Source organism: Eschrichtius robustus, chromosome 13 (genome assembly GCF_028021215.1).
Source record: "Eschrichtius robustus isolate mEscRob2 chromosome 13, mEscRob2.pri, whole genome shotgun sequence".
Lineage (NCBI taxonomy): Eukaryota > Metazoa > Chordata > Mammalia > Artiodactyla > Eschrichtiidae > Eschrichtius > Eschrichtius robustus.
This window is the reverse complement of record NC_090836.1, coordinates 31224995-31251454: the sequence shown is the minus strand read 5'-3', so window position 1 is coordinate 31251454 and position 26460 is coordinate 31224995. Positions and strand designations below refer to the sequence as shown.

Here is a 26460-nt window from a genome sequence, read left to right as displayed (position 1 = left end):
TGCTGTAACATAGTTGCTAGTAATAACATTTAAGAAAATTAGTGATGTTAAAAATGTAACAAAAATGGAAATCAAACTTCTTTTTATGAGGTTATTCAGTTATTAATGATTCTATTTTACTTATATTTTAGAACACAAATCAATTTCACAGTGGCTATTGATTTTACTGCATCAAATGGTGAGTATTACAACTATCCCATAATAAAAATTATCAGTAATTACATTAAAAAATAAATATTTATTTTCATGAGGTTTAGATGTTTTCTTTCCACGAATACATACTTCTGAAGTGTTTCCTATAAAATTCGGATAACTTTTCTTTTTTCAGTATTATGAAATAGTTCAGGTATACAAAAGACTATAAGAAATACAACAAAAGTGCATAAGAGTCCCATTCAAATTTATTAAATATTGAAATATTGCCTTTTTTGTTTTACATATTTTTAAAAGGAAAATTTTAGATCTAGTTAAGCTCATTGTGTACCCTGCTCCATTTTTTCTATGCTTCCTTCTTCTCCATGCATAACTACAATTCTGAAGTGTGTCTAACTATAATCCTCATTTTTATAGTACTTTTCTGTGTATTAATTTATATAAATGAATTCAAGTACATGTACAGTAGCAGCTTACTTTACTTTTACTCAATTATTTTTAAGAATTAGTTATGTTAACACATTTATATTTAATTAATTCAGATGGACCATCATATAACACCCCATGTATGGATATTCCTAATTTGTATATCAAACATTTTAAGAAAGGAAAGAGAGTGGACTTTTAACTTTATTTTGAAGTGACTTTGTTTCAAACAGAATAATCATTTAAAATCAGTTATTATGTGTCATAAGAACATGAGTCTCATTATTATTTTTTTTTTTTTACTAGATCTCTAGTGGCGTATAATTGCTTCACAATACTATGTTCGTTTCTGTTGTACACAAAAGTGAATCAGCCATATGCATACATATGTCCCCATATCCCCTCCCTCTTGAGCCTCCCTCCCATCCTCCCTATCCCACCCCTCTAGGTCATTGCAAAACACCGAGCTGATCTCCCTGTGCTATGCTGCTGCTCCCCACTAGCTAACTATTTTACATTTGGTAGTGTATATATGTCGATGCTACTCTCACTTCGCCCCAGCTTCCCTCTCCCACCCCGTGTCCACCAGTCCATTCTCTATGTCTACATCTTTATTCCTGCCCTGCAACTAGGTTCATCAGTAACTAGGTTCATCAGTACCATTTTTTTTTTTTTTTTTTAGATTCCATATATATGTGTTAGCATATGGTATTTGTTTTTCTCTTTCTGACTTACCTAACTCTGTATGACAGACTCTAGGTCCATCCACTTCACTACAAATAACTCAATTTCATTTCTTTTTATGGCTGAGTAATATTCCATTGTATATATGTGCCACATCTTCTCTATCCATTCATCTGTTGATGGATATTTAGGTTGCTTCCATGCCCTGGCTATTGTAAATAGTGCTGCAGTGAACATTGTGGTACATGTCTCTTTGAATTATGGTTTTCTCAGGGTATATACCCAGTAGTGGGATTGCTGTGTCATATGGTAGTTCTATTTTTAGATTTTTAAGGAACCTCCATAGTGTTTTCCATAGTGGCTGTTTCCATTTACATTCCCACCAACAGTGCAGGAGAGTTCCCTTTTCGCCACAACCTTGATTCTCATTTTTTAACTTTTACCAGAAGTTGCCATTAGTTTATATATTTATCTAGTTTTCTTTTCAAATTGTTTATTGTGCTGTAACTCTCACATTAAATTCACTTCACATTTCTCTCACATTCACTCACTTTTCACAAAATAATAGAATTTTAGGTAAGAGATCACTTACTCCAACCATCATCCTCTTATACAAACAAGAAAACTCAGATCTAGAAAAATCCTTTTACTAATCAACACATTTTGACTTGTTAGCAGTAGAGTTACAAATAGAGATGAGGGGACCAAATTCTAATTTAGCTTTTCTTTGACTACATGATAAATTTATTCTCCAATATTGTGGCTTCAAGTTAATGATTTTTACACATGTGTTTTATTCAGTAATATAGGAAACATATACACCAAAATCCAACTGGATTAAAATGCTAGCTTTCATTTATTGATAAACATTAGCACCACTATAAGGGCGAGAATTTATTCAATACAATGATACAAACTACTGAAACTGACTTAAGAAAATAGACAATCTGAATAGACCCATAATAGAGATTGAATTAGTAACTTAAAAACTATCCACAAAGTTTTTGTGGGTCCAGGTATAGATAGCGTCACTGATGAACTCTATTTAAAGAGGAATTAATGCTAATTTTTCACAAATTGTAAGAGGAAGAGGAAGGAACACTTTCCAAAAGTGGAAGAGGAAGGAACACTTTCCAACTCATTTTAAGAGGTATTACCTTGATACCAAAACCAGACAAAAGCATCATAAGAAAAACTAAAGAACAATATTTTTTATGGATATAAAAACCCTTAACAAAATACTAGCAAACTGAATCCAGCAGCATATGTAGAGAATTATATACCCTGACCAATTAAAATTTATCCCAGGAATGCAAGCTTGACTTAATATTCAAAAATCAAATAATGTCATACACTGTACCAATAGAAGAAAATGTAAAAACCACATGGTCACCTCAATTGATATAGAAAAAGAATTTGACAAAGTCCAACATACTTTTATAATAAAACCACGTAAACTAGGAATAGAAAATGACTTACTAACCTTATGAAGGGAAAATATAAAAACCTATAGCCAACATCATACTTAAGGGTGAAAAGCTGAATGCTTTCACCTTAAGATGAGGAAAAAGACAAGGATGTCTGCTCTTGCTACTTCTATTTTACATTGTACTGGAGGCCAGGGCAATTAGGCAAGAAAAAAAAATAAAAGACATCCAGATTGGAAAGGAAGAGGTAAAACTATTTTTATTTGCAGATGACATAATCTTTTATGTAGACAATCCTAAGGAATCCACTAAAAATCTATTAGAACTATTAAATGAGTTCAGCAAGATTGAAGGATGTAAGAGCCATATTAAAAAATCAATTCTTTCTCTATACACTTCCAATGAACAATATGAAAATGAAATTAAGAAAACAGTTCCATTTACAATAGTATCAAAAGGCATACAGTACTTAGGAATAAATTTAACAAAGTGAGTGCAAAACTTATACCCTAAAATTATATTCTGAAAAAATTTTGAAAGAAATTAAAGATCTAAATAAGTTGAAAAATATACCACATTCATTGATTAGGAAATTCAACATTGTTAAGATGGCAATATTTTCCAAAGAGATTGACAGATTCACTGTAATCTCTATCAAAATCTGAAAGGTCTTTTTTGAAGAAATGGATAACTGACCCAAAAATTCATTTGGAATTTAAAGGGGCCCAGAAGAACCAAAGCAGATTTGAAAAAAATAGAACAAAGTAGGAAGATTCATACTCTTTTTTGAAACTTAGTACAAAGCAACAGTAATCAAGGCAGTGTAGGTCTGGTATAAAGATAGATATATTGATCAATGAAATAGAATTGAGATTCCAGAAATAAACCCATGCATCTAAGGTTAACTGATTTTGAGAAGGGTACCAAGATAATTCAATGGGGGAAGAATAGTCTCTTCAACAAATGGTACTGGGACAACTGGATAGCCACAGGCCAAAGAATGAGGTTGGACCCTTAATAGATCAAAAATCTAAATGTAAGGGTTAAAGTTATAAAGCTATTAGAAGAAAACATAGGGATATATCTTCATGACCTTGGATTTGACTATGGTTCTTAGATATGACACCAAACACATGAGCAACAAGAGTAAAAACTGAATAAATTGAACTCCATCAAAATTAAAACTTCTTTATGCTCCATAGAACATAATTAACAAAGTGAAAAGACAAACCCCAGAATGGGATAAAATATTAGCAAATCAAATACCTCATAGAGGACTTGTATCTAGAATGTATAAAGAACTCTTATAATTCGAAAAAAGAACCCAATTAAAAGTGGTATTCCAGTTATTCAGAAAAGCTATACAAATGACCAGTAAGCACATGAAAAGGTACTTGACATACTTACGTATCAGGAAACGCAAATCAAAATCATATTGAGATACTATTTCACACCCACTAGGTTGACTATAATCCAAAAGTCAGAAAACAATACGTGTTTGGAGCATGTGAAGAAGTTGGAACCCTCATATACTGCTGATGAGAATGTAAAATGGTGCAGCCACTTTGGAAGACTCTTTGGCAGTTCTTCAAGTTGTTAAACATAGAGTTACCATATGACCCAGCAGTTCCACCCTTGATATATATGCAAGAGACATGGAAACCTATATCCACACAGAAATTTGTACATGAATGTTTATAGCAGCATAATAGCCAAAATGTAGAAACAACCCAAATGTCCATCAACTGACAAACTGATTTTAAAATGTGGTATGTTCATACAATGGAATATTATTCAGCAATAAACAGGAATGAAATATGAAGTACCAAAACATGCTACAACACAGATGGACCTTGAAATCACTGCACCAAGTGAAACCTAGTCAAAAATGACCACATACTATGTAATTCTATTTACATGAAATGTCCAGAATAGGCAAATTAAAGAGACAGAAAGTAGATTAGTCATTGTTTAGTGCTGGGCTGGATGGAGTAATAAGAGAATGATTGTAAACAAGTACATTTTTTGAGGTGATGAAAATATTCTAAAATTGACTGTATTGATGGTTCTGCTTATTTGTAAATATACCTAAAATAATTGAATTGTACATTTTAAATGGGTTAAATATAAGTTATATGAATTATATCTCAATGAAGCTTTTTAAAAGAGCCTATTCAAGTGTTATTTTTTTTTTTTTACAAAGACTTAGTGTACCTTTAAAACAAAATCAGATATGTTTGAAAATATTCAGGGTTTAAAATATTTCAAAATCCTTAAGCAAAGAGTTATAACTAAGAGTAAGGGCTATGGAATCTGCCTAGATTCATATTCTAGTTTGACCAATTATTACTGTGTGATTTGGTCAAGTTATTTAATCTGAAAGTTATTTGATCTGAAAAATAGGTGTAATAAAAGTACCCATGTCATAGGTTTGTTGAAAAGGGATTAAGTGAGATATGAAGTAAGTTCATGTTACATTCCATGCTATTATAATTATTATTGTTATTAGCTGATAACTCAATGTTACCAACCTACTACAAGTTCACTTTTCCATATGCATTGCTGCTGTTATAGAGGTGGTACAAATATGGTCCCAGATTCAAGGAATTGCCAAATTCTGTGGTACAGAACACAAGAGCATAAGAGTAGGAGAGGAAAGACAATAAGGGCTGGAATAAATAATGAAGGTTGTCTGATGCATGTGAGACATAAGCTGGAGGAGGAGAAAGTGGCAAAGTGAGAGGTAGGGATGGAAAAGAAAACATCATTAGTGGTATAGTGAAGAGATTGGTCTGGATGAAGATGCTACAAAGAGATAGAGGGAACATCCTTGAATGGGTAGGATTGGGCTCTGCTGTGCATGACAGGCTAAGATGTTTAGATATGCTGCGGTATTAGTAGCTTTTTTATTTTAGCTTTAAGTTGTGGTTTTCTTAGAGAAATAGAATTAGTTGCATATTGCAACCGATGGGTAACAATTCTTCTTACATTTGAGAGTTGTGTTAAATAACAACTTAGTAGTGGTATCGTTTAGCTGTGGCTCCTGTACACTTTTGAACAAGAGGCAAAATCCCTGCTTTAGAAAGAACTGTCACAGAAAAATTGAACCAGATAAGTTAGACAGGCAAGGAAGAATTTTTTCAGGATTTTTGCAATAGAAATCGAAGCTATTGCAATGAAAAAAATTGAACTCAATTCCTCCAAAGCAAAAGGTGAGAGGGTTTTTAACTGCTGTGGTGAACTAGTGGAAAAGTACTGAGAGATTGGAGGGGAAATTGGTCTGTGTGATTAGGCCATCTGTGTTTACTAATTAGCACTTACTGAAGGTAGGCTCCCGCTCTCCCATAGAGACTAGGCAACAGAGGTGATATTTTTCTTGATGATTACATTTCAAAGGGATGGCTCCCAGGTCCCTGAGGAAGACATTCCTGGATTGTAGAAGATTTATATCTCAAAGGAACAGAGAAGGAATTCACAATTCCAAGTTTTCTAAAGTAAATGTTCTAAGAAACAGGAGGTCAGGGACTTAGGAGAAACCTTTCTTAAGTTTAGGCAAGCTGAGGGGAACATTAGGGCCCATCTTGGTCAGAAGACACTTTTTTAGAAATTTTGTCATTTGGCTCTTGAATGCTGATAACACTTTGGAAAAATAAATGCATTTACACAATGAATTATCTTGAAACCAAAATTGGTCTGGGTATTATTATATGCATTATAAACCAAAGGGAGATCTTTCCTTTATTTTGTTTCGCTCTGGATCTCAAGTGTTTATTATTATTTTTTCCCTATCAAAAAAGAACTATGCCTTGAAGCATTTCTTCTTTGGACAATGTTTTAATGTAGAATTGAGCTTTATGAGCTGTAACAAGTCCCATTTAATTTCCATTTTCACTTAAGAAACTAAAGGGACACACACAAGGAGCTGTTTTCCAGGATACAGCTTTGAGAAAGCAATGTGGTGTTGAGACCATCAGGACTGAAAACGTGACTGAACCCAGTTAAAGCCTCTGTATAAACGTTTAAGATTCTGGCGGTCGGGTGCGGAGATTGCTCGTTTTGCGGCCGCCAGAGACAAGCCTCCAGTCTGTGTGGATGAAAGGCTCTTGGTGCTCCAGCCAGGCATCAGGGCTGTGCCTCTGAGGTGGGAGAGCCAACTTCAGGACACTGGTCCACAAGAGACCTCCCAGCTCCACGTAATACCAAATGGCGAAAATCTCTCAGAGATCTCCATCTCAACATCAAGTCCCAGCTTCACTCAACGACCAGCAAGCTACAGTGCTGGACACCCTATGACAAACAACTAGCAAGACAGGAACACAGCCCCATTCATTAGCAGAGAGGCTGCCTAAAATCATAATAAGGCCACAGACACCCCAAAACACACCACCAGACGTGGACGTGCCCACCAGAAAGACAAGATCCAACCTCGTCCACCGGAACACAGGCACTAGTCCCCTCCACCAGCAAGCCTACACAACCCAATGAACCAACCTTAGCCACTGGGGACAGAAACCAAAAACAATGGGAACTACGAACCTGCAGCCTGTGAAAAGGAGACCCCAAACACAGTAAGATGAGCAAAATGAGAAGAAAAAAACCACATAGCAGGTGAAGGAGCAGGGTCAAAACACACCAGACCTAACAAATGAAGAGGAAATAGGTAGTCTACCTGAAAACGAATTCAGAATAATGATAGTAAAGATGATCCAGAATCTTGGAAATAGAATAGACAAAATGAAAGAAACATTTAACAAGGACGTAGAAGAACTAAAGAGGAACCAAGCAACGATGAAAAACACAACAAATGAAATTAAAAATACTCTAGACGGGATCAATAGCAGAATAACTGAGGCAGAAGAACGGATAAGTGACCTGGAAGATAAAATAGTGGAAATAACTACTGCAGAGCAGAATAAAGAAAAAAGAACGAAAAGAACTGAGGACAGTCTCAGAGACCTCTGGGACAAAATTAAACGCACCAACATTCGAATTATAGGAGTCCCAGAAGAAGAAGAGAAAAAGAAAGGGACTGAGAAAATATTTGAAGAGATTATAGTTGAAAACTTCCCTAATATGGGAAAGAAAATAGTTAATCAAGTCCTGGAAGCACAGAGAGTCCCATACAGGATAAATCCAAGGAGAAACACGCCAAGACACATATTAATCAAACTGTCAAAAATTAAATATAAAGAAAACATATTAAAAGCAGCAAGGGAAAAACAACAAATAACACACAAGGGAATCCCCATAAGGTTAACATCTGATCTTTCAGCAGAAACTCTGCAAGCCAGAAAGGAGTGGCAGGATATACTTAAAGTCATGAAGGAGAAATACCTACATGCAAGGTTACTCTACCCAGCAAGAATCTCATTCAGATTTGATGGAGAAATTAAAACCTTTACAGACAAGCAAAAGCTGAGAGAGTTCAGCACCACAAAACCAGCTTTACAACAAATGCTACAGGAACTTCTCTAGGCAAGAAACACAAGAGATGGAAAACACCTACAATAACAAACCCAAAACATTTAAGAAAATGTGAATAGGAACATACATATCGATAATTACCTTAAATGTAAATGGACGAAATGTTCCCACCAAAAGACACAGACTGGCTGAATGGATACAAAAACAAGACCCATATATATGCTGTCTACAAGAGACCCACTTCAGACCTAGAGACACATACAGACTGAAAGTGAGGGGATGGAAAAAGATATTCCATGCAAATGGAAATCAAAAGAAAGCTGGAGTAGCAATTCTCATATCAGACAAAATGGACTTTAAAATAAAGACTATTACAAGAGACAAAGAAGGACACTATATAATGATCAAGGGATCGATCCAAGAGGAAGGTATAACAATTCTAAATATTTATGCACCCAATATAGGAGCACCTCAATACATAAGGCAAATACTAACAGCAATAAAAGGGGAAATCGACAACAACACAATCATAGTAGGGGACTTCAACACCCCACTTTCACCAATGGACAGATCATCCAAAATGAAAATAAATAAGGAAACACAAGCTTTAAATGATACATTAAACAAGATGAAATTAATTGATATTTATAGGACATTCCACCCAAAAACAACAGAATACGCATTTTTCTCAAGTGCTCATGGAACATTCTCCAGGATAGATCATATCTTGGGTCACAAATCAAGCCTTGGTAAATTTAAGAAAATTGAAATCGTATCAAGTATCTTTTCCGACCACAACGCTATGAGACTAGATATCAATTACAGGAGAAGATCTGTGAAAAATACAAACACATGGAGGCTACACAATACACTACTTAATAACGAAGTGATCACTGAAGAAATCAAAGGGGAAATCAAAAAATACCTAGAAACAAATGACAACGGAGACACGGCAACCCAAAACCTATGGGATGCAGCAAAAGCAGTTCTAAGAGGGAAGTTTATAGCAATATAAGCCTACATCAAGAAACAGGAAACATCTCGAATAAACAACCTAACCTTGCACCTAAAGCAATTAGAGAAAGAAGAGCAAAAAAATCCCAAAGCTAGCAGAAAGAAAGAAATCATAAAGATCAGATCAGAAATAAATGAAAAAGAAATGAAGGAAACAATAGCAAAAATGAATGAAACTAAAAGCTGGTTCTTCGAGAAGATAAACAAAATTGATGATCCATTAGCCAGACTCATCAAGAGAAAAAGGGAAAAGACTCGAATCAATAGAATTAGAAATGAAAAAGGAGAAGTAACCACTGACACTGCAGAAATACAAAAGATCATGAGAGATTACTACAAGCAACTCTATGCCAATAAAATGGACAACCTGGAAGAAATGGACAGATTCTTAGAAATGCACAAGCTGCCGAGACTGAACCAGGAAGAAATAGAAAATATGAACAGACCAATCAGAAGCACTGAAATTGAAACTGTGATTAAAAACCTTCGAACAAACAAAAGCGCAGGACCACATGGCTTCACCGGTGAATTCTATCAAACATTTAGAGAAGAGCTAACGCCTATCCTTCTCAAACTCTTCCGAAATATTGCAGAGGGAGGAACACTCCCAAACTCATTCTACGAGGCCACCATCACCCTGATACCAAAACCAAACAAAGACTTCACAAAGAAAGAAAACTATAGGCCAATATCACTGATGAACATAGATGCAAAAATCCTCAACAAAATACTAGCAAACAGAATCCAACAGCACATTAAAAGGATCATACACCATGATCAAGTGGGGTTTATTCCAGGAATGCAAGGATTCTTCAATATACGCAAATCAATCAATGTGATACATCATATTAACAAATTGAAGGAGAAAAACCATATGATCACCTCAATAGATGCAGAGAAAGCTTTCAACAAAATTCAACACCCATTTATGATAAAAGCCCTGCAGAAAGTAGGCATAGAGAGAAGTTTCCTCAACATAATAAAGGCCATATATGACAAACCCACAGCCAACATTGTCCTCAATGGTGAAAAACTGAAACCATTTCCACTAAGATCAGGAACAAGACAAGGTTGCCCACTCTCACCAATATTATTGAACATAGTTTTGGAAGTGTTAGCCACAGCGATCAGAGAAGACAAAGAAATAAAAGGAATCCAAATCAGAAAAGAAGAAGTAAAGCTGTCACTGTTTGCAGATGACATGATACTATACATAGAGAATCCTAAAGATGCTACCAGCAAACTCCTAGAGCTAATCAATGAATTTGGTAAAGTAGCAGGATACAAAATTAATGCACAGAAATCTCTTGCATTCCTATATACTAATGATGAAAAATCTGAAAGTGAAATTAAGAAAACACTCCCATTTACCATTGCAACAAAAATAATAAAATATCTAGGAATAAACCTACCTAAGGAGACAAAAGACCTGTATGCAGAAAATTATAGGACACTGATGAAAGAAATTAAAGATGATACAAATAGATGGAGAGATATACCATGTTCTTGGATTGGAAGAATCAACATTGTGAAAATGAGTATACTACCCAAAGCAATCTACATATTCAATGCAATCCCTATCAAACTACCACTGGCATTTTTCACAGAACTAGAACAAAAAATTTCACAATTTGTATGGAGACTCAAAAGACCCTGAATAGCCAAAGCCATCTTGAGAATGAAAAATGGAGCTGAAGGAATCAGGCTCCCTGACTTCAGACTATATTACAAAGCTACAGTAATCAAGGCAGTTTGGTACTGGCACAAAAACAGAAATATAGATCAATGGAACAGGATAGAAAGCCCAGAGATAAACCCACGCACATATGGTCCCCTTATCTTTGCTAAAGGAGGCAAGCATATACAGTGGAGAAAAGACAGTGTCTTCAATAAGTGGTGCTGGGAAAATTGGACAGGTACATGTAAAAGTATGAAATTAGAACACTCCCTGGCACCATACACAAAAATAAACTCAAAATGGATTAAAGACCTAAGTATAAAGCCAGACACTATCAAACTCTTAGAGGAAAACATAGGCAGAACACTCTATGACATAAATCACAGCAAGATCCTTTTTGACCCAGCTCCTAGAGAAATGGAAATAAAACACAAATAAACAAATGGGACCTAATGAAACTTAAAAGCTTCTGCACAGCAAAGGAAACCATTAACAAGACCAAAAGACAACCCTCAGAATGGGAGAAAATATTTGCAAATGAAGCAACTGACAAAGGATTAATCTCCAAGGTTTACAAGCAGCTCATGCAGCTCAATAACAAAAAAAACAAACAATCCAATCCAAAAATGGGCAGAAGACCTAAATAGACATTTCTCCAAAGAAGATGGCCAACAGACACATGAAAGAATGTTCAACATCCTTAATCATTAGAGAAATGCAAATCAAAACTACAATGAGGTATCATCTCACACCAGTCACAATGGCCATCATCAAAAAATCTAGAAACAATAAACGCTAGAAAGGGTGTGGAGAAAAGGGAGCACTCTTGCACTGTTGGTGGGAATGTAAATTGATAGAGCCACTATGGAGAACAGTATGGAGGTTCCTTAAAAAACTAAAAGTAGAACTACCATACGACCCAGCAATCCCACTACTGGGCATATACCCTGCGAAAACCATAATTCAAAAAGAGTCATGTACCAAAATGTTCATTGCAGCTCTATTTACAATAGCCAGGACATGGAAGCAACCAAAGTGTCCATCATCGGATGAATGGATAAAGAAGATGTGGCACATATATACAATGGAATATTACTCAGCCATAAAAAGAAATGAAATGGAGGTATTTGTAATGAGGTGGATGGAGTTAGAGTCTGTCATACAGAGTGAAGTAAGTCAGAAAGAGAAAAACAAATACAGTATGCTAACACATATATATGGAATCTAAGGGGAAAAAAAAAAAAAAGGGTCATGAAGAACCTAGTGACAAGATGGGAATAAAGACACAGACCTACTAAAGAATGGACTTGAGGATATGGGGAGGGGGAGGGGTGAGATGTGACAGGGTGAGAGAGTGTCATGGACATATATACACTACCAAATGTAAAATAGATAGCTAGTGGGAAGCAGCCGCATAGCACAGGGAGATCAGCTCGTTGCTTTGTGACCACCTAGAGGTGTGGGATAGGGAGGGTGGGAGGGAGGGAGATGCAAGAGGGAAGAGATATGGGAACATATGTATATGTATAACTGATTCACTGTGTTTTAAAGCAGAAACTAACACACCATTGTAAGGCAATTATACTTCAATAAAGATGTTAAAAAAAAAAAAAGAAACTAAAGGGACTTTCAGGCTGCCTTTGTGCTGATAATTAGGGCAACTGAATGTGAATGTAAATGTGTTTGAGTGGTAGGCATATATTACTTTCTCTCTCATATTCATCTTATTCAAATGAAACATCCTACATTTGTGGATGACCCAGACAATAATAACAGTAGTAGTTAAACTTTACATTTCTATGGTACTTTATAATTTTTAATCACTTCCACACATGTAATTTTATTTTGTCTTCCCAGTAAATACTGTGGTAGGATTTATAATAGAAATTATATAGTTGTCCTGCAAATGGCAAGACCTGACTTCGAGCCTTTTGACTCCTAGCTAAATGTCTAGTTAGAAACTCTGAATAATTTTTCAGCTCTAGATATTTAATTTGCATGAATTTGAAAATCTCTATACTCTTCTCTTTTCAAGTGATTAAATTGAGATATGTCTCAAATATTCAGTTTATGTTTGTGATACAACTTTAGGAAGGCCTCATAATTATTGAAGCCTATTACATCAGTTGGGTCCTCTGATTATAGCATAAGGATTCAAACTAAAGGCACACAATTTTTAAAAATAAAGATTACAATAAAATATGATTAACAAAAATACTTTTATGCTTCTTCTGTCAAAAATAGCCTATGAGGGGCTTCCCTGGTGGTGCAGCGGTTGGGAATCCGCCTGCCAATGCAGGGGACACGAGTTCGTGTCCCGGTCCAGGAGGATCCCACATGCCGCGGAGCGGCTAGGCCCGTGAGCCACAACTATTGAGCCTGCGCGTCTGGAGACTGTGCTCTGCAACAAGAGAGGCCACCATAATGAGAGGCCCACGGACCGCGATGAAGAGTGGCCCCCGCTTGCCACGACTAGAGAAAGCCCTTGCACAGAAACGAAGACCCAACACAGCCATAAATAAATAAATAAATAAATAAATGAATAAATAAATTTATTTAAAAAAAAAAAAAGAATAGCCTATGACATTGACAATGAGAAATAATTTTTGAAAAAATCTGCATATGCTTTAGCATACCTTTGGGGAACTTTCTACATATCTGATCTAATTTAATAAATATCTCTGTCAATATTTATCCAAAAGAAGATATTTAACATACTATGAATGTAGGCAGAAAACATGATTTTTAATATTTGAATCTGAAATAGATATCAAGAAAAATGTCCAAAAAATTATATCTTTAACCTGATCACTCATGTTTGAAATATTTTTTTCTGTCATCAGGCAACCCTACCCAGCCGACTTCTCTCCACTACATGAATCCTTATCAACTGAATGCCTATGGTATGGCACTGAAAGCAGTGGGAGAAATCGTTCAAGATTATGACAGTGATAAAATGTTCCCAGCTTTAGGTTTTGGTGCAAAACTGCCTCCAGATGGAAGGATATCTCATGAGTTTGCTTTGGTAAGAATACATTGAAAGAATTGATATTTTGAAAAAAAAAATGTGTTGGATCTTTTCATTGGCTTGCTGCTTATGCTTTAATTACTCATGTAGCAACTTCTTATGACTATACACTCAGCTTAATTTTGGTGAATGATTGATTTAGGAGTGTGCTATTAATGGGAAAAAAGACAGTTAAGTAGATTAGCAGTAAATCTACCTAAAATGCATCTGATCTATAAATAGGAGCTCTATTCTGGTTAACTATTGCTGCATAACACGTTCTGTTATATTCGTGATTTGTGGGTCAGGAATTTGAGCAGAATACAATGGGGGATGGTACATTCTAAAGGATGTCTGGGGCCTCACCTGGGATACCTTGATTGGCTAGAGATGGCTGGAATTGTTCTGCTAGAGACATATATCTGTGTTTTATTCTGGCTGTTGGTTAGATTCCTCAGTTCTCCATGTCATATCTCCTGGAGTTAGTATGTCCCCTAAGATGGCTCATTAGCTTATGTCTGATGCCTAAGCTAGGATGGCTGAAATAGCTGGGTTGTCTAGGCATCTTTCCTTCATTCTACATACAACTTGTCCATATGGTTATCACAGACTTCATCATAGTGTAGTGGTCTCAAGGTAGTCATATTTCTTACACAGCAACCAGCTTTCCCAGAGTGAGTATTCTAAAAGGCTGGGGCAGAAACTGCAGGGCCTTGGAAGTCCCAGAAAGTTATTTCTCCTACATTCTCTTGGTCAAGCAAGTCACTAAGTTCAGCCCAGTTTCAAGATAGGGGAAACACATCTCAATGGGAGGGGTATCAAAGAATGTGTAGCTATCCTTAATCTTCCATCTTCTAAAATGTCATTTCTTTTCAAATATAAAGGATTAGTTATGGCTGGAATTTTTTTTTTCAAGTGTGAAGCAATAATTATAGCTATAATTAATTATGGTTTCAATATAATGGAGTAAATATGACTGGAATAAATATTTTTCTATTTAATGTTTAATTTACATAAATCTACTCCTGCTATATGATTACAAATAAGCAATGTACTGCATTCTACCTTTAAAATAAATTTCACACAGATGGTGCTTATATGCCTAATCAGTCTTATTCTTACTTGCACTTTCTAATGAAATAATGGGAAACTCATTGGAGGAATGGTTAGATATCATTTTGGAAAAAAATTAGATTTTCCTAATAGAAATGCCTTCCTACCTTACGCTATATATTGTAAAAGTAAACTCTTCCATGCCCAATATTTTTGTAGGTCTTTTTTTGTTGTTTTTATTCTTGTTACAAAAGTAATATATATATATATATATATATATATATATATATATATATATTTAAGTTCTGCAAGAAAAATAGAAATAAACAATAATGCAATCATTTATTAAGTAATTACTGAGTATCAAGCCAGGTACTTTATACTCATTTCTTATATAATCTTCATAAAATTCTTATCGGATAGGTATATAACAACTGTCACATCACACTAGTCTATCAAGAGCCACTCATATTAAATACAGTGAAAAGAGCACCCCCAGGAGTTGTATAATTTATCTCAGAGTCACAGAAGTTAATCAGGTTTACAGAGGACAGGACTTGAACCCAGGTCCATCTTATTTTAGAATCCACATTCTTAACCACTACTATACCACTTTTTATAAAAGCATCTGTAATAATCCCATGTCTCAGATATGTCCTTTATGAACACCATTATGTATTTATATGTATACATATATATATATGTATATATACATACACACACATACCCCCCCAGAAGCTTTCATATGATTAGACTTCATCTTCCTTAAATATATTTTAAGAGCTATATTTTAACTTTTTCTCCTATACTTATTCTTGCTTTTTCTATTCCATAGCCCACACAATTTCGGGGAAGGTTGCTGGAGGTTTTAATTTTTCCTCTGTGAAATAGCCCACATGCCACAACCACCAATATCATATAAAAATGAATATCTGTTGGGATTTTGTTGTGTCTTAGAGAATTAAATTCTCCCAGAAACTTATAAGACCATGAAAATCACTCATGTGATCCTGAGTCTTAAGTGCCTCAGGAAAAAGGTCATGAACTATTTTAAGGCTTAAGAAAAGGAATAATTATGTTAAACTAAATGATATTGATTAATTTTCCTTCCATAAGTTTCTTCTCACCTTTGTGTATGATTTTTTCTTTTTCCTTTTTCTCTCCCTCCAATTTTCTGCTTTTCCTACCTCCACATTCATTCCTTGTAACCAAACCTATGCAAAGGAGGGACTTTTTTTATTATTTGCATCTTAAATGATTCTTTGAACCCAACTCAAGTATTTATAGGATAGAGATCATACCCCTTTAAATTCATGAAAAATAGTTTCTAAAATTGATGAAACAACAATGATGATGTCGATGATGATGATAATGCCTCACCTTTAATGTTACCCAATAATTCTATGACTTTAATTTTTTTCAAAGCACTTTTGTTTTCTTGAATAAGTAAGAAAGGCAAAGGTTAAGTAGGTCTTCAGAGAGATAGTGCTTCATTTGATTTTTGTGTTAACTTCAGCCTAAATAACTGCAGTGTATATCTGTAGGTGCTGAAAATGGCAAATAGAAAAACTTCAGTCCATGTCAATCTGGCAATTAGTGTACTACCTAATATTACCAAACCCTCATATTTCCATGGTAAGTATTTGTGATATGTATTCACAGTCATTAATCTGTTTATCACACCAAATTCAAATAATCTTTCAGATAGCAAGGGAGGCCTTTAAAACAATTTTTAAATCCCTAATTGTGAGTTTGAGGCTAGCACAGATGTTGAAATTGAGCTTTACTCAATCAAAAGGATTTACGGTAAACCCCAGCTTTTCGTTTGAAATATGTGTAAGAATAGATATAGTGGAAAAAGAAAAGGGAATGGAAAAAGAAAGGAAAAATATACTAATATCACCACATTAGCACTTTTGGTTGTGGAAAGAATGTCATGTCTCATGATGATTCTTGGTGACTCCTTATAGAGTAAGGCTTTAGAGGAAGTATTTCTAATGGGCATGTAGCCAGTGGCCCTTAAAAGAAGGTCTTCTGTGTTGATCAATAGAGAGAAATGCTATATCTGTCCAAGTGCTTTCTCCTACCAAATATCTAAAATCACTGGCATACTTTTCACTTATTTTGGCATTTATAGAAATCTAGCAATTTAATATTTATGTGTACACATTTTCTTCCGACTAAACTCAACAGTATAATCACCAAAGGTCTTTAACACTGCATGCAGAAAATAGAAACTCAATAGATATTTGTTTACTGAATAAAAGGGAGAATTCTCTCAACTTTCCCCTGTAGTAAGCAGTCAGTCTCTGGGCAGCTACAGATACATTTCAAAGAGTAAAACAACAGCTCCTAACAGCTCTCTTCAGCATTTTGCAGCATGTTAGCCCCACTGAAAATTGTTACAGGCTATAGGTAGCAACAGAGACTATGAGCCTCACTTCCAGAACTGAACCTAAATCTCCAGTACAATCCCTCAGGGAGCCAAATGAAGGGAAAAAACTGGTGAGAGCTGGACACGCCTCACTTAAGTCTGTGTGTGGGATTATCGCTCATTTTGAAGTTTGTTCTTTATACTTTCTATGTGTTCTACAAATTAACATTCATTATTTCAGAAGTGGAAAAGTTTGTTAATTAAAAAGGAAATAAAAAATAGGGCATCCACTGCCCTCTTCATTAATAAACAACAAAATTGAATGTACTTATTTTCAAAAACATTCTGTTTTACTTCTGTGTTAGAGCCACACATAAGCTTATTTTTATTTGTCATAACAAGCAAAAACTAATTCTCCACATAATTATTTTAAGAAATATTTTTTTAAAGATTTATAAAATCTTTCTAATCAAGATAAATGAAATGGTGGGGAAAATGGTGACTTTATTATTTCCAAAGGAATAAAGGAAATTCATAATTTTATAGAAATATAAATCCCTCCAGTCAAAATGTTAAAATGCTGATCAAAAAGTAACTCAGAACTATCCTGGTTCGTAATTGTTCCCTTAAGGCAGATATATAACACATTTTTATATGCACAAAATCAGTAATGAGTTTCAATTTTAATTAGCTTTATACCTTATCAAGAGATAGAACACCATAAAATTTTATTTAAAGGAAGGTTAATTAAAGGTCAGCACAGATTAACATCAAAACAAACCAGTCACTGCTTTGTGCTAAATATTAAACTTTCACGTTTTAATTTCAATCAATTCCTGTAGGCAATTTTATAATATAAAGAGTTCTTTTATTATTTTTATGTTTTAAAAAAATTTACATGAGGTAAAAATAAAAAGTTTGAATAAACAGACAAAATTAAAAGGACAATGGTTATAAGTCCTTCTTTCACAAATGACAAAATTGTAATGATTGGTAACATCTGACTTAGTTCCCTAAGATCCTCAGTCTTTCAAAATGCTTAGGATTTTGTAATATGGTGGTGTAGTGGTGGTTAAGAGATGGGGCTCTGGAAATGTTGGCTCTGTTACTGGTGTTGTGTGACTTTGGGCACAATATCTAAGCTCTCAATGCCTCATCTGTAAAGTGAGAATAATAATAGCATTTTATCTACTTTTTTAGGTTGTTATACTATAAAAAATATATAATGTATGTAAATATTTTAATATAAAGCTTAGCATATAGAATTCAACAAATTTAAGTTATAAATTACTAATCACTTTTGATTGTTCAGGTAAAAACATACATGCTAAAATTACTGCTGACTCTGTTTAAGCATGGTTACTGTCCCTAGTGTTTTAAAATAGAGCTACAAATTTTTTTATATTACCCCCTTCCAGAGGTGGAGCCTAATTCCTCTTCCCTTGAGTATGGGCTACATTTAGTGACTCATTTCTAACAAATAGATGAAAGTAGAAGTAATGCTATGCAACTTATAAGACTAGGAGCTTATTGGAGCTTCCTCCTTGCTCTCTCTCTCTCTCTCGGATCACTCATTTTGGGGAAGTTAGCTGCCATGTTGTTGGAACACTAAAGCAGCCCTATGCAGAGCTCGTGTTGACCTACTGCCAGCAAACCATGTAAGTGAGCCTTCTTAGAAGCAGATCCTCCAACTCTGGTCAGGCTTTCAGATGACTGCAACCCAGGTTGGCTTCTTGATTGCAAGCTCTTGAGAGATCCAGAGCAAGAATCACCTGGCTAAGCTGCCTCTGGATTCCTGACACCTAAAAAGAATGTATGGGATTATAAATGCCTACTGTTTTAAGACACTGACTTTTGGGATAATTTGCTACATAGCAATAGATAACACTGCCTTATTTGTGTTATTTGTGGAAGCTGGACTAGGAGAATTAAACCTAATAACAGAGCATTCAAAGTATGAGAAAGCTAGACTAGGTCTCCAGGTTTAAAGTTGTCCTTCTGGGTTACTATCTGCAGAATAAGAACTCCGGTGGTAAGCTCCAATTCCCTTGAACAATATGGATATGTTTCTTTGATTCTTTTCCCTTTCCCTTGTCTTGATGCTACTCACACCAAATTAGAGTCCCTCTGATCGCTTCTTTAGTTGGGGTTATTAATTGTGGCCTGAAAATATGCATATGGCAGATATTTTACATTTTTGCTTCTATAAAGTAAAACTGTTTAAATTGATAGAATTTTTTTTTTCTGATTTGAATACATGTCACTGCAGAAAACTTGGAAAATATAGAATAGTCTAAACAATGAAATAAAAATCAACAATTTATAACTACTCAGAGGTAGCAAATATTAACATTTTGTTTCCTTCTTTTTAGATTTTTATATGTTTATCTCTGTATGTACACAGACCTGTGTATAAATAAGACACTATTAATTGTAAAATGTCATGATATTCAGCTTCTCAAGATTATTTAGAATTTTCTCCTGCCCTTTAATTGAAAAGTATCCATTTTTAATGATTGCACATTATCTCATATCACAATCTATGTAAATGTAATCTATGTTGATCACTTAATTTATTATTTTTTTGCTATTATAAATCTATAACTGAGTTTTCATCCAAAAAATCTTTATGAGTATGAACCTGTATCATTTTCTTTTTTAATTGAGCTTTACAGACACTATACATTCTTTACTCTTTTTTTGCCTGTAACTTTCTACAGAATGGGAACCCTCAAAACCCCTACTGTGATGGCATTGAGGGTGTCATGGAAGCTTATTATAGGAGTCTGAAATCTGTACAACTGTATGGGCCAACCAACTTTGCTCCTGTAATTAATCATGTAGCAAGGTAAGTGGGAGTAGATAAGTTATTTATTCTAGTGTACTGGACCAGAGTGAAATCATAACATTATTGTTGTCCTGACTCCACAAATGAAAGTTGTTTTCTTCTAATTTACCTCCAAGAAAGTGAGGGAAAACATATACAGTAAAAAGAATCTCCATTGAGCTATCATGATATTTCAATAAGAACTTTACATCAAAGTCTCAAATGAAGAAACATACACTGGCTTATGTTAGGACCTATATTTGTTCGACTGAGGAAAACTTTTTTTTCATTGAAAAGGCATCCATGAGAGCAATATCAATCATAATCTCAAATGTGTAAATCATTCATATCTAATGTATATTCTATAGTAGCTGGGAAGTAATAAGAAACTGAATTCTATGAAGACAACTGAAGCCTTTCAGTGATATATAGGGCACATTATTTTAACCTCTCTGAAATTAATATATTAGCTAATTTTATAAATTCCCAGAGTTCTACCTGTATATAATACATGGTATTGAGATCAGAATATAATTGCTGATGATTCTAAATGCATGTTCTAGAAAAAAATGTTTAATGTAAACTTGCTTATCATTTTTTACTAATGCATAAGTAAATTAGACACCACTTTTAAAATCACTAAAAAGTTTGTCTTCACTCAGTTGCAAATCCTATGAAACCCTGCCTCATTTTTAGATAAGCAGAAAAGTATAGCTCTCATATATTTCCCAATATGTAGCCAAAACTTGAAAAAGAACTGCACTTAGATCAGTTTATCAATGTTCAAAGGCAGTATGAAACCTCAGTTCTCTATTCGAAGGTTCTGGTACTTTACCATCTCCCTACTAGACATTGTTAGCAAAATGTGTTCTACTTTTCATTATCTGAGACATAGACAAGATGCTAAAATACCCCTGCACTCAGGGCTGACCCCAGTGGACTCTCCTGTGGAACTCCACCTCAGGTTGACAGATACATTGATGACCATTTTCTGAGTGTGACCCTTTAGCTCAGGTTTTTCAAGCATTTTCATCCACAATCTGTACTAAGTTATGAATTTTATATCTCATCTCTGGACACACACAACTAAAATAAAAGATTATGAAATAATACTTATCCTTATCTCATATTTTCTCTTTATTACTATGGTATCCTATTCTTCTCTATTACTTTTTTTTAAATGCAGGTCTTGACCCACAAAATTGATTTCAGAATTCACTAATGGGTCATTATCTGTAATTTGAAAATCAAATCCTAGCTCATTGTGTTAGCCTATATAAGTAGTGTTATCTATACTTTCTTTTCCTAGTTTTTGATGGCTCTCAAATAAAGCAGAATCAAAAATTATATTAATGCAAAATAAATTATAGTCGACTCTTACTCTCTCTTACACAGTATCATACCCACCACTGTTTTTCATAAAAAGAGAAGAAAAAATGATAGAACTTATTTTGTGTTAACTCATGATAGTTATTATAAATGTTCTTATCAGTGTTTACCAATTAATTTTGTAGATTTTGTACTGGTATATCTCTACTATAAAAGTTAAACTTTTAGATATAAAATCCCTAGGTGCATTTCTATATACCACCTAAAACTACAGGCTCCACACTGTTATACTGCAGTTTTTTATGTTTTGTCCAGCACTTTAAAAATTCTCAAATATAGGGGTAGTTGCCAGTTAACACTTCCAGACTACTTGAAAATCTGTGATCTAATAATTCTTTATTTTTTTAACATCTTTATTGGAGTATAATTGCTTTACAATGGTGTGTTAGTTTCTGCTTTATAACAAAGTGAATCAGTTATACATATACATATGTTCCCATATCTCTTCCCTCTTGTGTCTCCCTCCCTCCCATCCTCCCTATCCCACCCCTCTAGGTGGTCACAAAGCACAGAGCTGATCTCCCTGTGCTATGCGGTTGCTTCCCACTAGCTATCTATTTTACGTTTTGTAGTGTATATATGCCCATGCCACTCTCTCACTTTGTCACATCTTATCCTTCCCCCTCCCCATATCCTCAAGTCCATTCTCTAGTAGGGCTATGTCTTTATTCCCATCTTGCCACTAGGTTCTTCATGACCTTTTTTTTTTTTTCCTTAGATTCCATATATATGTGTTAGCATATGGTATTTGTTTTTCTCTTTCTGACTTACTTCACTCTGTATGACAGACTCTAGGTCCATCCACCTCACTACAAATAACCCAATTTTGTTTCTTTTTATAGCTGAGTAATATTCCATTGTATATATGAGCCACATCTTCTTTATCCATTCACCTGTCAGTGGGCATTAAGGTTGCTTCCATGTCCTGGCTATTGTAAATAGTGCTACAATGAACATTGTGGTACATGAATCTTTTTGAATTATGGTTTTCTCAGGGTATATGCCCAGTAGTGGGTTTGCTGGGTAGTATGGTAGTTCTATTTTTAGTTTTTTAAGAAACCTCCATACTGTTCTCCGTAGTGACTGTATCAATTTACATTCCCACCACAGTGCAAGAAGGTTCCCTTTTCTCCACACCCTCTCCAGAATTTATTTTTTGTAGATTTTTAAATGATGACCATTCTGAATGCTGTAAGGTGATACCTCATTGTAGTTTTGATTTGCGTTTCTCTAATAATTAGTGATGTTGAGCATCCTTTCATGTGTTTGTTCACAATCTGCATATCTTCTTTGGAGAAACGTCTGTTTAGGACTTCTGCTCATTTTTGGATTGGGTTGTTTTTTTACTATTGAGCTGCATGAGCTGCTTGTATATTTTGGAGATTAACCCTTGGTCAGTTTCTTCATTCGCAAATATTTTCTCCCATTCTGAGGGTTGTCTTTTCATCTTGTTTATGGTTTCCTTTGCTGTGCAAAAGCTTTTAAGTTTCATTAGGTCCCATTTGTTTATTTTTGTTTTTATTTCTATTTCTCTAGGAGGTGGGTCAAAAAGGGTCTTGCTGTGATTCATGTCATAGAGTGTTCTGCCTACGTTTTCCTCTAGGAGTTTTATAGTGTCTGGCCTTACATTTAGATCTTTAATCCAGTTTGAGTTTATTTTTGTGTAGCGTGTCAGGGAGTGCTCTAATTTCATTCTTTTACATGTAGCTGTCCAGTTTTCCCAGCACCACTTATTGAAGAGGCTGTCTTTTATCCACTGTATATTCTTGCCTCCTGTATCAAAAATAAGTTGACTATATGTGCGTGGGATTATCTCTGGACTTTCTATCCTGTTCCGTTGATCTGTATTTCTGTTTTTGTGCCAGTACCATACTGTCTTGATTACTGTAGCTTTGTAGCATAGTCTGAAGTCCAGGAGCCTGACTCCTCCAGCTCCATTTTTCTTTCTCAAGATTGCTTTGGCTATTCAGGTTCTTTTGTGTTTCCATACAAATTGTGAAATTTCTTGTTCTAGTTCTGTGAAAAATGCCAGTGGTAGTTTGACAGGGATTACATTGAATCTATAGATTGCTTTGTGTAGTATAATCATTTTCACAATGTTGAGTCTTCCAATCCAAGGACATGATATATCTCTCCATCTGTTTGTATCATCTTTAATTTCTTGCATCAGTGTCTGATAGTTTTCAGCATACAGGTCTTTTGTCTCCTTAGGTAGGTTTATTCCTAGATATTTTATTCTTTTTGTTGCAATGGTAAATGGGAGTGTTTCCTTAATTTCTTTTTCAGATTTTTCCTCATTAGTGAATAGGAATGCGAGAGATTACTGTGCATTAGTTTTTTATCCTGCTACTTTACCAAATTCATTGATTAGCTCTAGCAGTCTTCTGGTAGCATCTTTAGGATTCTCTATGTATAGTATCATGTAATCTGCAAACAGTGACAGCTTTACTTCTTCTTTTCCAATTTGGATTTCTTTTTATTTCTTTTTCTCCTCTGATTGCTGTGGCGAAAACTCCCAAAACTATGTTGAATAATAGTGGTGAGAGTGGGCAACCTTGTCTTGTTCCTGATCTTACAGGAAATGGTTTCAGTTTCTCACCATTGAGAATGATGTTGGCTGTGGGTTTGTCATATATGGCCTTTATTATGTTGAGGTAAGTTCCCTCTATGCCTACTTTCTGGAAGGTTTTTATCATATAGGGGAGTAGAGTTTTGTCAAAAGCTCTTTCTGCATCTATTGAGATGCTCATATGCTTTTTCTCCTTCAATTTGTTCATATGGTTTATCACATTGATTGATTTGTGTATATGGAAGAATCCTTGCATTCCTGGGATAAGCCCCACTTGATCATGGTGTCTGAACCTTTTAATGTGCTGTTGGATTCTGTTTGCTAGTATTTTCTTGAGGATTTTTGCATCTATGCTAATCAGTGATATTTGCCTGAAGTTTTCTTTCTTTGTGACATCTTTGTCTGGTTTTGATATAAGGGTGATGGTGGCCTTGTGGAATGAGTCTGGGAGTGTTCCTCCCTCTGCTATATTTGGAAGAGTTTGAGAAGGATAGGTGTTAGCTCTTCTCTGAATGTTTGATAGAATTCGCATGTGAAGCCATCTGGTCATGGGCTTTTGTTTGCTGGAAGATTTTTAATCACAGTCTCAATTTCAGTGCTTGTGATTGGTCTGTTTATATTTTCTATTTCTTCCTGCTTCAGTCTTGGAAGGTTGTGCTTTTCTAAGAATTTGTCCATTTCTTCCACGTTGTCCATTTTTTGGGCATAGAGTTGCTTGTAGTAATCTCTCATGAACCTTTGTATTTCTGCAGTGTCAGTTGTTACTTCTCCATTGTCATTTCTAATTCTATGATTTGAGACTTCTCCCTTTTTTCTTGATGAGTTTGGCTAATGATTTATCAATTTTGTTTATCTTCTCAAAGAACCAGCTTTTAGCTTTATTGATCTTTGCTATTGTTTCCTTCACTTCTTTTTCATTTATTTCTGATCTGATCTTTATTATTTCTTTCCTTCTTCTAACTTTGGTTTTTTTTGTTGTTGTTCTTCTTCTTTCACTAATTGCTTTAGGTGTAAGGTTAGGTTGTTTATTTGAGATGTTTCTTGTTTCTTGAGGTAGGATTGTATTGCTATAAACTTCCTTCTTCGAACTGCTTTTGCTGCATCCCATAGGTTTTGGGTTGTCGTGTTTTCATTGTCATTTCTTTCTAGGTATTTTGTGATTTCCTCTTTGATTTCTTCAGCGATCTCTTGGTTATTTAGTAGTGTATTGTTTAGCCTCCATGTGTTTGTATTTGTCACAGATTTTTTTCTGTAATTGATATCTAGTGTCATAGCATTGTGGCCCGAAAAAATACTTGATACATATTCAATTTTCTTAAATTTACCAAGTCTTGATTTGTGACCCAAGATATGATCTATCCAGGAAAATGTTCCATGAGCCCTTGAGAAGAAAGTGCACTCTGTTGTTTTTGGATGGAGTGTCCTATAAATATCAATTAAGTCCATGTTGTTTAATGTATCATTTAAAGCTTGTGTTTCCTTATTTATTTTCATTTTGGATGATCTGACCATTTGTGAAAGTGGGGTGTTAAAATCCCCTACTCTGATTGTGTTACTGTTGATTTCCCCTTTTATGGCTGTTAGCATTTGCCTTATTTATTGAGGTGCTCCTATGTTTGGGTGCCTAAATATTTACAATTGTGATATCTTCTTCTTGGATTGATCCCTTGATCATTATCTAGTGTCCTTCTTTGTCTCTTGTAATAGACTTTGTTTTAAAGTCTATTTTGTCTGATATGAGAATTGCTACTTCAGCTTTCTTTTGATTTCCATTTGCATGGAATATCGTTTTCCATTCCCTCACTTTTAGTCTGTCTGAGTCCCTAGGCCTGAAATGGGACTCTTGTAGACAGCATATATATGGATCTTTTTTTTTTTTTATCCATTCAGCCAGTCTATATCTTTTACTTGGGGCATTTAATCCATTTACATTAAGGTTCTTATTGATATGTGTGTTCCTATTACACTTTTCTTAATTGTTTAGGTTTGTTATTGTAGGTCTTTTCCCTCTCTTGTGCTTCCTGCCTAGAGAAGTTCCTTTAGCATTTGCCGTAAAGCTGGTTTGGTGGTGCTGAATTCTCTTAGCTTTTGCTTGTCTGTAAAATTTATATTTCTCCGTCAAATCTGAATGAGATCCTTGCTGGGTAGAGTAATCTTTTTTATAGGTTTTTCCCTTTCATCACTTTAAATATGTCCTGTCACTCCCTTCTGGCTTGCAGAGTTCCTGCTGAAAGATCAGCTGTTAACCTTATGGGGATTCCCTTATATGTTATTTGTTGCTTTCTCCTTGCCACTTTTAATTTTTTTTTTTTAATATTTTTTCTTTGTATTTAGTTTTTGATAGTTTGGTTAACATGTGTCTTGGTTTGTTTCTCCTTGGATTTATCCTGTATGTGGCTCTCTGTGCTTCCTGTACTTGATTGACTCTTTTGTTT

The 26460-nt window shown here is 34.8% G+C and overlaps 1 protein-coding gene across 4 annotated transcripts in view; it reads left to right on the top strand.

Moving 5' to 3' along the window:
• CPNE8 (copine 8) overlaps positions 1-26460 on the top strand; it is a 294890-nt gene that overhangs the window by 237487 nt on the left and 30943 nt on the right. For 3 of the 4 annotated variants that reach the window (XM_068561317.1, XM_068561314.1, XM_068561318.1), the window contains 3 exons: positions 132-178; positions 13650-13831; positions 19961-20088. In XM_068561317.1, the coding sequence (XP_068417418.1) occupies positions 132-178; positions 13650-13831; positions 19961-20088 (357 nt within the window). Of the gene's footprint in view, positions 1-131; positions 179-13649; positions 13832-18829; positions 18949-19960; positions 20089-26460 lie in introns of those variants that run through there. The other variant, XM_068561315.1, reaches the window with a different exon arrangement.